This window comes from Trachemys scripta, chromosome 11 (assembly GCF_013100865.1).
Source record: "Trachemys scripta elegans isolate TJP31775 chromosome 11, CAS_Tse_1.0, whole genome shotgun sequence".
In the NCBI taxonomy this organism is placed as follows: Eukaryota; Metazoa; Chordata; order Testudines; family Emydidae; genus Trachemys; species Trachemys scripta.
Window position 1 is genome coordinate 33,613,418 of NC_048308.1, and position 14,994 is coordinate 33,628,411.

Consider the following 14,994-nt stretch of genomic DNA (forward strand, 5'->3'; position numbering starts at 1 on the left):
TTTCTTCTTTAAAATTCCCAGATAGAAGCCCCTGAATTCTGCATTACCATCCTCTTATTGAAACCACACATTGAGACTACCACATAATGGCACTGGCCTTTCACCATGGTGTAGCATACATTACGTCATCCAGGTGAAAATTATGTTTTTCTCCACTTCCTAGCTGCATGGTAGACCAACTAAGCCAGTTTGTCATGTGAGACTCCTGAACCTGACAAATTTCTAGAGCAGGGGTAGTCAATAGGCGGACCGTGGGCCAAATCTGGACTTCCAGATGCTTTTGAATGGACCCAAAATCTTTTTATTTACTTATTATTATTGTTATTGGGTTTTTTTTAATTTTCTCTGAAGTCTGGACCTTCACTATACCTTGACTAATAAATTTGGACCTTGACAAAAAATAATTGACTACCCCTGTTCTAGAGCATACTAACAGAAACATTACAGTCAAGGGACCCAAATTTGGACTGCCTAGTGAAGCAATACAATAACTTAGTGGCAACAATCATAAGCACCTTTGCCTCCAAGATACTCATTCTCATTTGAACGCACACATCACTTTGGCTCACTAAAGAACTGAGTCAGATAATATGAGAAGGCAGGAGACCAAAATATTCTGGGAGCACTGATCCCTTAAGACAATGAACATAAGAACATAAGTATCAGAGGGGTAGCCGTGTTAGTCTGGATCTGTAAATGCAGCAAAAATGCTGCATCCGACAAAGTGGGTATTCACCCACGAAAGCTCATGCTCCAATACGTCTGTTAGTCTGTAAGGTGCCATAAGAACATAAGAACAGCCATACAGGGTTAGACAATCACCGTCCTGCACTTTAAGAAAGTGGGGGGGTTATCTGGCTGGACTGGGTAGGAATTTTTCCCTTACCATCATATTGGCCAGGTGCAGTTGGGGTTTTTTGCCTTCCTCGCAGCAGGTTCAGGTGGGCTCTGTTCATGCAGAGCATGACGGGCGGTAGGCCATATGTTGCAACTCTTTATTTAAGTGTATAATGGATGTTCAGTGCAGGTACTCCATAAATTAAGGTACAAAAGAATGGATAAATGGCTTGGAAAAGGAATTAAGGAGAGGTGCTTGGTAATTGAGCAAGCCGGGGGCAGTTGGGGACTCCTATGATTGGTACAGCAGGGAGCCAACCCCCCATCATTATAGTCTATGTTAACCCATCCTACGAGGGCGGGTGGTCAGTAAGGTCCCAGCAAGGGAATTGTTGGAGGGACCTGGAGGGGGGAGCTGGTGGAAGTCCCCCCCCCCCCGGAATTGGAGGGTCCCAGCAGTGGGTCTGCTGGAGGGACATGAACGGAAAGGTGTGTGTGTGTATGTGGGGAGAGGAGGGCGGAAGGGGAAAGAGGGGCTGAAAAAAAGCATTCACCCCGCCCCTCGGTGAATTGTGGGGGTTTTCACCTGCACTGCACATTTTATCCACCGGGTTAATCCCAGACATCTAATAATGAAGTTGCGGCCTGATTAAACCCATATCTAATGTCTCCTGTCATTTTTTCGGCATAGCCAGACAAAGGTCCATCTAGCCCAGTATCCTGTCTTTGTACAATGGCCAATGCCAGGTGCCCCATAGGGAATGAACAGAACAGGTAATCATCAAGTGATCCATCCCCTGCAAGGACTTTGTACATATATGCCATGGCTGGGAAGGAAGCCAAGAAAGCTTCTCTCCTCTTCCATCATAAACCCTCCCAAATCATAGCTGACTTATTTATTACAAATTGTCAAACTCGTAATAAAGCTTTGACAGCATTTGGACCAAACATAATTTCTTAGATGCAAAGTTTGGATGGCTGTAGAAAAATTCCATGATGATATAATGTATTATTTGAGAAACAACATGTGATCATATAATAAGACTGTGTCATAATGTATATTCACAAATTGTGGAGTTTTGCACAGGACCTTAACTTTGGTATGTCCTGGCTTTAGTTTAGTAAGTAATGTTCTGTTAGTTAACAGATTTTTCTTTTGAATATAAATGTACGTTTAGTAACACCATCGGATAACAACAGGCTGTTAGTAAAATTTTCATTATTTTTTGCTGAAAGTACTGTGTTCATTAGAAATCTACTTCACAATAGTGAACTTTGTAACTCTGTTGATAGGAAAATCAGTCAAAAAAGACTCGAAGAATAAAGAACTTACATCAACAATCAAGAAGTCCAGCCAGCACCAGGCATTAGTGAAATACATTTGAAAACCATAGGCAACCCATTTCAGAAGCATTTCCAGAATGAAGATGTAAGTGAAAACCTTGTCAGCATATTCCAGCATGGTCTTGATAGTCTTGCGCTGCTCTATATATATGTCTTCAAAAGCCTGTGAACACAAAGTTTGCAAGTATTCATAACACTTCCTGGTTCAGAAAGATCAATTAGATAAATGAAAAAAGTGGCAGGATTTAAGTTGTTGTCTCTTCTTTGTGCACCATTTTCAACTCTTATGTTACTTAGCTCCCATTTCATTACATCTGCTTCAATGGAATCCAACTTTGAGAGAGGCAGTCTTGTTTTGTGCTTTCTCCAATAGAATACGGAGAATATGTTTTGAATACGAATCCTTTTCTTAAGCAAAAGGAAAAGTCTAGTCTCTTTTATTTGAGAAACAAGAAATATAGGGACTCCATATGTAATTCTGTGTACTGTTTGTGTGACCCTCAATTGGCTGTGACTTTTTTTGACAATTGAGGTTTTACAAAATCAAAGTAAATAATTCCAGGCCAAATCCTGAGGCCCTTAGTCAGATTTTTACTCAACCTTTAAATAAATCCTCACAGAAGTTAGTGAGAAATTTGCCTGGGTAAGAATTATTGCCTGTAGAGACTTCAGGATTTGCAATCCTATTTTATTGCTGAATCAAGAAATAAATACAAAGAATGATTTTCTGCCAAAATTTTAATATGGGGCTTAACCCAAAAAAATCCTCCTGTTCCAGATACGTATATTCTCTCAGAGAGGAGTAGTGAGTAGTGAGGAAGATTTTATTTACTTCCCCATTTAAATAAAACCTTCTTCCTATCAGCATAATCAAGAAAATTATGTAATGCAGAGCTTATGTAATTTGAAATGGGATAGTGGTGAAGAGTGACGATCTTTTTGGAAACAATTGCCATTTTGTGAAATTTTATGCATTCCAAAGATGACAAAAAATTTAGAAAATCATAATAGTAAGAAAACAATGAGCCAGGGTGGAGCATGAAGGGGATGATTTAAGCAGAATGAAAGCTTCACCAGATAGTTCAAATGGCCCGAAATCCTAAAGTAAAATAATTTGAAGCCATAAATGTGTACATGTTTTCATGTCAAAACCATGATTTGCATATGATTTTGATGTGCATTCATACATCGGCCCAGGTCCTCTCAGAAGTAGAGATGGACTCACAATTTAAAATTTTGGTCCAAATCCAAACAGTAACAAAAGTCAGTAGTATTCAGTCCAAAACTTCTGCAATGAGTAACCACTATAAATTCTGGGTAACTCCACTGGCTTTAATAAAGTTACTCCAGATTTACAGCAGTCTAATTAAAAGCAGAGTTTAGCCCAGTGTTTTGGATTTGGTCCATCTCTAATCAAAACATATGTGAATTTTAGCAAGCCTTCCAACCTTGGTCCACATTTCAAAACTGTAATGAAACATGAAATGCAGGAAGTTTTAGAGTGATTTTGGTTTTCAGCATGAACATTTTGCAAAGCTGCGATTAAAATACATCTATCAATACTTCTTTATCTTGCAGATTATAACGTGAGTGTTTGCTTCTGCTGATTCCCAAATATTTCTTAAATTGAATAGATTTTCATACTGATCAAAAACTATCCTGTATGAAAACATACTTTTAATAAATCACCCTTCTAAAAACTTATTTTTCAGAATATGTCATAATTGTTTCACTCACCAGAGCGCCACTGCTCAGAAGAATCATGAAGACAATGAATGTCTCAAACCAGTTGTGTTCAACTATGCTGTAGCAGGTTTTCCTAAGATTCCACCAGTTTTTGCCTTTCCCATCTTCTATACTTACTTGACAACATGTGAACTTCTGCACACAACCTGTAAACATATTAAATAACTAGAAATTGGAATAAAATAGCAACTTATTTTGAAATAGTTAATCGCTCTGGCATCCAAATTATTATAAAAATTCTTAGTTTGATAGCCACTCTCTTTATGAGATACTTTTAAAATCTGATACTGGAATCCCCTACTTGCCGTTACAAGGTTCTGAATATCTGAATAGTGATAGTAAATAGATTTAAACTACATTTAGGAGTGAAACCATGGAGAGAAATTGACAGTGATTTGCATTTACAACTAAGTATGAAATTGACTTTAAAAACATCTCTCTATATTACACACAATCTGTGAACTACAGTAGAACCTCAGAGTTACGAACACCTCGGGAATGGAGGTTGTTCGTAACTCTGAGATGTTCATAACTCTGAACAAAACATTATGGTTCTTTCAAAAGTTTACAACTGAACATTGACTTAATACAGCTTTGAAACTTTACTATGCAGATGAAAACTGCTCCTTTCCCTTTTATTTTTTTTAGTAGTTTACATTTAACATAGCACTGTACTGTATTTACTTTTTTTTGTCTCTGCTGCTGCCTGATTGGTACTTCCAGTTCCAAATGAAGTGTATGGTTGACTGGTCAGTTCGTAACTCTGGTGTTCATAATTCTGAGGTTCTACTGTATATCCAAAACACAGTAGTGTTTGTGGCTGTTGGCCCATGTCAGTTCTGTTTCTCTCAGAAAAACAGAGTTGCTCCAAATTCTAAGGGCCTTCTCTATTGACTACAAAACACAATTATAGGATTGGAAAAATTAATACTGCAAGTACCTTAATATTGAGATATAATAGCGATTGAGCAGGGAGGAGAGTTAGCCACCTTCCAGAGAATTCCTACTTTGACAGTTGATTGTTATCACTGAGAAGGGAGTAGCTTCTCTTGGCTAGTGAAACCAGGAAGGCCCATGGTGTTTCAAGAGCCAACTGTTGTAGAAGCAAATTGTGATTGAATCAAGCCCCAGTTTGCTAACGCAATCTTTAGGCAATATTGTGTTTTGTTACCTTCTGTAAAACAGGCTATTGGTTCAAGCGCTTCTTCAGGTTCAATCTCAGCTTGTTCGCCCTCTCCAGGAGGGGCAATATCAACTGTGCTGCCTTCAGATGAGCTGGATGCATTTAGCTTCTGAAAATAAAATCCCACAGGAAATTTTTTTTTCCTCACTAACTATATATTATTCATAGAAGACATTGAAATATGTCAGTGCTCCACAAGTTTTAAATAAGATTATCAGTAAATACATATTGATAATATGCATTACTATAAGTAAAATCGTAGTATTAAAATCTATGTAGTGTGGTTTTGATTTCTAGAATATCTTCTTATAGGAAATTCTAAAAAATAATTTGTCCACTAACCTGATCCATGTGTAAGAATTCTGAAATTAAGGTTCAATAATATTAAAATTGGTCAATTTGCATATGCCATACTGTTAGTTATTTCACTCCCTCTTATATTGGATTAAACTGTGAATGTCACTTAATCTTTCCAGCACAATGACCAAACCAATAGAAATCAGCATATCTTCATGTCCACTACAAATGGTATTTTCTCTAAAATATACAGTGTATGGATTGAAATGTTGAAAATTAGATCTTTTTTCCGGTAGCAAACCTTATGACAGTACACATGACCTGTTGTTTAAGTATCTTACTGTAATGTCAGTTGAGAGGAGCAGCAAGTTAACTTTAGGACAAGCCACTATTTTGCATTATCTTCCACTATGCATGTATTATCGTTATACATAGTCAAATCATGCAGTCCTTACTCAGGCAAAACTCCTACTGACTTCAGTGGAAGTTTTGCTGAGGACTGAAGAGTGCATGATTCAGGGACTGATCCAAATGCTCCTGAACTCAATGGAAGCCTCTCCACTGACTTTAGTGGACTTTGAATCAGGCCACTGGTCTAATGGCAGTTTAAGGCTATCTATTATTCTGGCACCTGTATTTGCTTTTAAATTTGCAAGTAAAACTATTTTTAAATGCATTTGTTTCTGAGCACAACTAAAGTGAAAACAAGCACTCATCAAAGAGTTTGTAACATCTTTTTAGCTGTTCATAGTTTGTTGATTTGTGTCTTGAATTACTTCAATCAGAAATACATTCTTATTCAGTTTTAAATAAGTAATGTAACCAAGTCTTCAGCCCTAAAGAAAGCACCGTAGTGAAATACATCATTATAGACCATGCAGCTGTAGAAGTAATATGCTACATCACTGTAATTTAGATTATAGTATGGGTAAGAAACTGTTAGTGTTATTGCCATATAATTTATAATGTCAGGAATGGCTACATACTCTACGGTTAATTTTACAGATTTATATAGGAATTGATGTAAGTACATCGAGTACACTACATACATGAAACATTAATACTGATAACTGGATGCTGATTAGGAGCATTATTTAAAGATTGATCCTGTATTGTATTAGAATACAGAATAACTTAGCGGCATTATTTATATTGAAAATTTGAGTCTGATTCCTGATCATGAAATAATAATCCTAGTCTAGGCTAAAGTACTTGGATGCTGATGTGCCTTATCCTGAGATGTTGTGTAAATCTGTGTAGCTCCATTGACTTCCAATCAAGGGGAGCGTGACCTCCGTTAAGCTACACAAATTTACACCACCCTGAGGATCTCGCCTGACACCTTTATCAGCCCAAGATATGGATACTACTGAATCAATAGGCACCACTCTCAGGTAGCTGTTACCCTGCTGAAATATCTAATGAACAAATATTTAATTGAATACAATGATAAACAAAATGATTGATTAAATGTGGACATGAGATTCGGGAGCTGTCATGTTTGTGAACATATAGACATCAAATTCTGAGGATATCAATCAGAATGCTGAGACTTGCACAATGTATGGAAAACTATAATATGGTTGAAAGGCAGTGACTGTATCTGAGCTCTGACTGGCTGTGACAGTCTGTTTCAGTATAAACCTTGAGAAAATGTTACTTTATGATTTCTTGTGGCTTTTTTGGAATTTTGTGTAGCTTTTGTAAAGGAGATGAACAGTTCTGAAAACTACATTTTCTATTGATCTTTAGTTAAGGACTGATATTACATCCTTGCCTTCCATTAACTCAGGAGACAGCTTGCAGGATCAGGCCTTAAATTATTTGGAAACAAAGGACATGATCCATACATAATTGAAATTGATGTGACTCTTTCCATTGACTGCACTGGGCTTTGGAGCAGGCCTAAAGAAATAGGGTTACTGTAGATCCACATCTAAATAATAAGTACATTATAATTTTTTCTTTGAGCAGCTCTGCATATTCCCACTTATGGGTATTGCGCTGCCTGGTGGTGCCTGATGTTAGAACCTTCTCCAAGCAGTGTCTGTTCGAGCACTTGCACAGCCCCTTTGTCTCTGCCCTCAGCATCTACAGATGTTGTAAGGAGTGGGGGCAATGCCTTCTATCACCTCACTTTCTTCCAACCACTGTGCCAGATGGAAATAAACCACTCCAGACCATTCGGATCTGAGTTTTTTCCCCCAGTTCTTAGTGTCTTGGTAATTGTTTAGTATAGTTTTAGTTAGTTAGTTAAGTCAGTTAGTAGCTTGGTGAAACTGAAGAAAAAGCAGAAGCTAAATGAATTCTTTGTCGGTCTTAACTGTAGAGGATGTGTGGGAGATTCCCATTCTTTTTCGATGACACATCTCCCAGACTGAGATGTCAATATTGGACATTTTGGAACAAATTAATAAATTAAACAGTACTAAGTCACCAGGACCAGATGGTATTCACCCAAGAGTTCAGAAGGAGCTCAAACGTGAAATTGCAGAACTACTAACTATTACTATGTAACCTATCACTTAAATGAGCCTCCGTAACAAATGATTAGAGAATAGCTAATGTAATGATGAATTTTTTAAACAAAAGGCTCCAGAGGCAGTCCTGGCAATACCAGGCAAACTGATTGAAACTATAGTAAAGAACAGAATTATCAGACACATAGACACACACTATGTTTTAGTGAAGATTCAACATGGCTTGTTGTTTCCTAGTGAAAGGAAATCATTCCTCACCAATCTATTAGAATTCTTTGAAGGTATCAACAAGCATGTGGACAAGGGTGATCCAATGGATATAGTGTACTTAGACTTTCAGAAAGACCTTGACAAGGTCCGACACCAAAAACTCGTAAGCAAAGTCACAGTCATGGGGTGAGAGGGTATATCCTCTCATGGATCAGTAACTGGTTAAGAGATAGGAAACAAAGGGTAGGAATAAATGGTCAGTTTTCATACTGGAGAGAGGTAAGTAGTGGGGACCTCAAGGATCCATACTGGGACATACTGTCACTTACTCCTGCAAAATGAAATAATTTAAAGGCTGCAGGAAATCAGAACCTTTGTTGGGTCTGTCTCCAGATCCTGTTGCTCAAGCAGCCAGGGCTTCAAAGGCACAGGTGATGATGAAGAGCAGACTGTCTGCTACAGAACCAAGAGCCACATTGTCAGCTCCAGCTGTGTTGGTTCCGAAGAAGCATTCAAGGGAGAAGATAGCCACCGTTAGAAATGCCAGATCCCTCATTTCAGATTTGTCAGATCTATCTGATTCTGACAGGGCCTCTACAACTATGGCTCCAAAATCCAGACTGGCTCTGGCTTCAGCTTCAAGTACCAAGCAGGCAGATCTGTGTATTTCACCAGATTCCATGCCATCCAGGTCTTCAGCTCCAACTTCGACCTGTGTCCAGTTTCAGCTCCAACTTCGGGTCCATAGAATATATTTACTTTGGCTGATGTACACCATTTGGTTTCTGAGGGCTTCTTGGATCTGAATGAGAGGAAGAGACTGGCTTCATCAGTTCTGAGTTCAGTGTCAATTCTCCTGAAAAAAGGAGAAGAGAAGAGGAGATTATTAGTCTTTCTCCTGGTCCATCTACACCTTCTCCTCCTAAGTCTCCTACAGTGTCCCCACAAAGAGTTTTCTCTCCAATCTCTAGGTCCATTACTATCTTCAGTGGAATCCATTACTGATCCAAGGCCAGATCCATGTTTAGAGGTTGACAGAGGAAGAATAAAGAGACTGTTTCTTCCTGCTTCTTCTTTTTGATCCTCCTCCTGCACGTATGTTCTCACATCACAGTTGTGGGGGAGACTGGCAGTCCTGGAGTCCATGGCCTTATTGGGAGCTGCCACAGGAATTTTTCAGTCATCCTCCTTATGGATGGAAAGGTGATATTTTATCTGTAAAGGATCCAGTGGTGGAGAAATCCTCGGATCCAGTTCCACCAGATCTGTCTGCATCTCAGATAGTGGTACCTGATTGTCTGTTTGAAGAAGAAGATACGGAGATAACTTCTGTTTTTGAACAGGAGTAGGCTGACATAGACCCCGATCCTGATTTGTCACCAGATGAGCATGTGGGAGTGGCTTCTGCCTCTTTTCCTTTTGAGGATGCTCTGCAGTGCCATGACCTGATGGATCACACAGTGTTCACATTGAAATTAACTTCACTAGTTGTGGAGAAAACATCCCATCCAGTGTTCGACATTGTTTAAGCTACCTGCAAGAGTCGGAAGTTTATCAAATCTTGATGGTCTACCGCAGCGAGCTACATCTGTGTGGTCCACTTTTACTTTTTGCCAGCCTATTTTGAAGAAGGCAGATAAATTATATCAGATACCCTCGTAGCAGTTTTTATATTTTTACACACAACCTGTACCTAATTCATTAGGTTGTGGCTGCTACCAGTAGCATGTTGAGGTCTGGACAAGCACTGATAGAGAAGGGAAAATATTGATTCCTTAGGGAAAAAAGTATTCTCCTCTTCCCTTCTTGGAAAATTATCAAGCAACTATGATCCACTCTCAGTTCCACTTATGGGAAAAAATGGCATTGTTTGTGCAGGATTTGCCAGATAACAAAAGGAAATTAGCAAATGTGATCCTAATGGAGGTGAAAATATGACAAAGCATGCTTTTGGAGCTTCTTTAGACACCTTGAACTCTTCTGCTAGAGCACTGGCATATGCAGTTACCTAGAGTAGACAAGCTTGGCTTTGTTGCTCTTCTCTGGCTCAGGATATGAGAATTGAGTTAGCGGATGGTCTTTTAAGTAAAAAGGCAGATGAGTTGCTGGAAAATCTGAAGGGACAAGCTCAAAAGCTGCTATTTGGGCTTTGATTTCTTTTACCAGGTGGAGAACTTTGACTACTCATTTCCATTAACAGAAACACAGTCTTCCTTGACTTATTTCCCATTGAATCAAAGACATCAGTAACAACACGAACAGGGTATGTCTTTCCAGAGCCAAAACAAGAAGTCTTTCGAATCAAAGCCTAAATCTAAACAATCTGCTTCCTCCCTGTTGTCTTTGGTGAACAACCAACCCTCAGATTTTCTGACAGGATCAAGAGTCCAGAATCAATCAGTGGGGATCTTCCCTTCCTGTTTGGAGACAGGCTAGCATATTTTCTCATCAGATGGAGGACAGATAATACATTGGACAAATGGGTTCTACAAATTATAGAAAAGGACTAGGTCAATCAATCTGAGAAATTTCCCCCTTTCAATTCCTTGTACCCTACCTTTTTCAGGGAACCTTCTCATGAGGCTATTTTACTTTCAGAAGTGCAGAAATTCCTTCTGATAGGAGCTGTTGAGGAGGTATCTAAAACCTGAGAGGTTGAGTTTTACTCAAGAGACTTTTTGGTACAGAAAAAGTACAGTTTCATCTGATTTTAGATTTAAGGAATCTGAACAAATACATATGAAAGTTTCAGTTATGTATGTTAGCTCTGGCCTCCATAATTCCTTCACTTTCAGCTATAGATTGGTTTGTGATGCTTGAGTGAAAGGACACATTTTCATATTTCTGCCAGTACAGTCATCAAAAATACCTTTGTTTCAAGGTGTTGGGAGGCCATTTCCAATACAACATGATCCCATTTGGCCTGTTGACCACACCAATAGTGTTTGCAAAGTGCCTTTCTGTAGTAGCTGCTCAGATGTGAAAGCGGGTTATTTTTGTTTACCCATAATTGAGTGATTGGCTGTTTAAGGATGCTGTTCGCAAGGATCTATCAAGCCATACTGCTATACAACCACCCTTTTTTCAGACTTGGAGATGCTTCTGAATGTCAAAAAGTTGAATTTCTGCCCAACTCAGAGAATTGTACTCATAGACTCCATATTGGACTTGGTGATAGGAAATATCTTTTTACCAGAGGACAATTTTTTAAAAATAGTGCTGTATGTTTTAAATTCTCAAATATGTCTAACACAGAAAGTAATTTTCTTCCTGGGTCTCATGGCAGCTAAGACTTACAAGACTCTGTTTGCACATCTCAGAATGAGGACAATGCAGCACTGGATGTTTCAGGTTTACAGGCCAAATCTGGACAATCTTCAATTGTCAGTTAATATCCTTTGAGACATTTTGGACTCACCTGTCTCTCCTTGGGATTTTATTTGTTTTTTATCTACATTTGTGAAGTCAGCTTTTGAACCCTTGGCTGAGTGTTTATGTATTAAAATTACATTAATTGTTGCCATAACGTCAGCCAGAAATTAATGGAATTAAAGGCCTTGGGACTGATCCACCGTACATCTTTTCATAAAGGGGGTTCTTAGACCTGATTTTAAGCTTATGCCAAAAGTCGTTTCTAAATTTCACATTAATCAGACAATTAATTTGCTGCTATTTGTTCCAAGACCACCTTGTAAAAAAGGGGAATCAGTTTGAAATATTTTAGATAGAAGAACTGTTGCATATTATTTAAATAGAACTAAAATTTTTGGAAAATCATCTAGATTATTCGTCTCTTATTCTAAGAATCACATGGATCATACTGTGTCTCCCCAGATTTTTTCTAGATGGATAAAGGAATGTTTTGTTGAATGTTACAAGTTAGCAGAAATTCCTGTACCTACAACAGTACGATCTCATTCCACCAGAGCTGTGGCAATGCCTTTTACTTGTCCTGCGCAAGTCCCTGTTACTAAAATCTACACTGCTTCAACCTGAAGTTCTGTGCACACTTTTTCTAAACGTTATGCTCTCAATTTGGCTTCAAGGGCTGAAAAGCAGGCCATTCATCTTATTTTAAGATAGACAGTCCTGGTTTTAAATGATTTGTCCCCTGTCTGGTAGGGACGTGCCAGCAGGGGTGAGCCCACCGCCATTCTAGGAAGTACCGGAATGCCTGGTACTCTGGGGGTTTGTGAGTGGCCATCCTAAGGGCTGATGCTAGATTTGATAGAGCGGTGCTTCAGTCTCAGTTCAATGAAGACTCTGTTCCTTCATTGAGATTATTTTCAGTACTGCTTATCAAACTATTCCATAAGTGGGAATATGCAAAGCCCCTCGAAGAAGAAATGAAGGTTAATTGTAACCAGAGTTCTTAGAGGTGGCTCTGCATATTTACACTTCCCAACCTCCTTCTCCACTTTCTCAGAGTCCTTTTATTTTTTTTCTCTGGGTTGGCGGTGGAAGGAACTGAGGTGTTAGAGGGTGCTGCACCCCTTTATAGAGCTTTGCCCTCAGAACATTCAGAGATACTGACAGGGGGGATAAAAGGGGGTGTACTGTTAGGCACCACTAGGCAAGGCAATACCCAGAAGCATGAATATACAGAACATCTCAAAGAACTCCAGTTGCAAGTAACTTTCATTTTATGCACATGAGGATTTCCACTGAGTTCCCATTGACTTGAGTTGGATCGGGTCTCACATGCCTAAAATTACTCATGAGGGTATGTTTTTACACGATTGGGGCCTTAATTGGGCTACACATTCTAGGAGCTGACAGATACCATAGTTCTATTCCTTTAGACTTGGTGTTGTATGTTATGGTTATAATGAAATGCAGTACCACCCATCTTTATTTTTTTTATGTGAATGTCATATAAAATAATAATTTTGTTATAATAAAGGACACTCATTTGTTACAAGAAGATGTCACTGGACTCAAATACTGTTGTATGTTGTTAATCTCCTCTTGCTGGATACATGTAGTCACCCAGTCAAGTACTTTACAAACAATATACATGAAGGCATTTACAGATAATTGGTTTTCAAAATAGGAAGTCCTGATCCTATTTTAGTAATTGTACTTCTGTTATCTTGAAAGACATCAATTTAAATGTTTCATCTGATAGGTGTTGATGAAGCAGAATTTAAAATTTTCATTTGCTAGTTGGTGATTGTAGCATTAATGGACATGATTTCTGATTGGAAGATCACATCTCTTTAGTGCTTTGACCTACAAGAGACCAGTTTGTCCACAAGTATTGCTTTTGAAAAGAACACTGGATAATGTATTTACTATTTCCAACTAGTGGCTGATTTTTTTTATTTTTTTTTACTGGTACCTAAAAATCAGTCATTGAACAAACTGCTTGACTCACACTAGAGTGTCCTGAAATAGAAAAATCTCTAACAAATAGAACAATCCAAAAAATTCCATATAAAAGTTATTTTTAGAAACCATCTTTCTCTTGTAAAATATTGTGTGAGCCATCATATACATGAAACATACAAGCAAGGTGTGAGGAGGGTAAGATAATTATCTCAGGATTTGGATAACATTGCAAACTATTCTAGCTTTACTTGGCTACCAGGATATCCTCACACCTCCCTCCTCATTCCCCCCATCCTGATGTGCATCCTTTTAGTTTACCGGAGGAATAACTAATTATCAAGCATGCATGTATGTATATATTCTTAATTAGGCATAATTGAGCTCATTGTTTATTTTATATATATACTATATATATATACTACATACTACATATGTATTATAAAACACAAAAAGTGCATGTATGTGGTGTAACATACACACACACACACACACACACANACTTTTGGCATAAATTATGTGTCCTGTTCATATGCAGTTTATGAAAATTCAAGATATGTGGGTGCCCAAATGAATACAGAATATTGCTCTTCGTACCTAGCAAGTTTGCATTAAACATTTCAAAATATAAATAAATGTAAATATTTTTGTGACATGAGTAGATTTTGAAATGTTCCAATTATATTCATTAAGGAATTTAAATGTGACAATAAGCATTACATAAATCATCTAGAACTTCCTTTAGTAAACCAATACATTTATAAGGGCTGAATCAAAAAGGGTTGTTTTTATATTTTTAAAAACTATGCATGCTCCCTTTTTTCTTTGTTCTTTTTAAAGTTGAACATTCCTTTAATGGTTTGATCCATATTACCAAAACCTGAAGAGCATGCAGTTATTGTTAAAGTACTTCATCAAAAATATCTAGAAGAGTCATTAGCATAGTCAAATGTATGTTGGGGTTGCCAGTCTTGCCTGACCATGCTGTGATGTGAGTCACATGACTCAGCAGAGAGCAGCTGTGCATGTTTCTACTATCTTGCAATGGATGGGGAAGGAACATAGCTTAGTTGCATGCAGGCCAGTCAATAGCCATTAAAAAAGTGATACGTATAACTTGCTTAGGTAACCTGTGTAAAAGTGGTGATACGTTGCTCTACCTGGTTAAAAAGCACCAGAGCTGCGTTCTTGATTGCTCCAGCTTGGTTTTACCCCTGTGAGAAGTAAGAACGGTAGGCAGTGAAGTTCAAGATTATAGTACCTCTACTTTTCTTCTCTTTGGAAACTCTAATTCAAACATGGCTTCAAAACAGTAAAAATATATTTACTAAATATTTTATCAGTTGGCAAAAAGGAGGATACATATTGGCTGACAAAAGAGTTCAACAAACATTCCTAAGGATTGACTGTAAGTTTATATCTAGTATCATCAGATTCATATAAAATACAGGAGCTGAAGCTAATAACTGTTCTGCAAAATTGTGGCTCACAATTAAGAAACAAAAATGAACTAACTACATAATAATATGGCTAGCACAGATTTTGAAAGTATATGATAGCTTTAAAGAT

General features: G+C 38.0%; 1 protein-coding gene across 4 annotated transcripts in view; it reads right to left on the reverse strand.

Moving 5' to 3' along the window:
- LOC117884838 (sodium channel protein type 2 subunit alpha-like) overlaps positions 1-14,994 on the reverse strand; it is a 115,692-nt gene that overhangs the window by 25,360 nt on the left and 75,338 nt on the right. For all 4 annotated transcript variants that reach the window (XM_034785687.1, XM_034785686.1, XM_034785688.1 and 1 more), the window contains 3 exons: positions 5,099-5,219; positions 3,919-4,073; positions 2,171-2,344 (listed from right to left, as the gene is read on the reverse strand). In XM_034785687.1, coding sequence (XP_034641578.1) covers positions 2,171-2,344; positions 3,919-4,073; positions 5,099-5,219 — 450 coding nt within the window. The remainder of the gene's footprint in view (positions 1-2,170; positions 2,345-3,918; positions 4,074-5,098; positions 5,220-14,994) is intronic.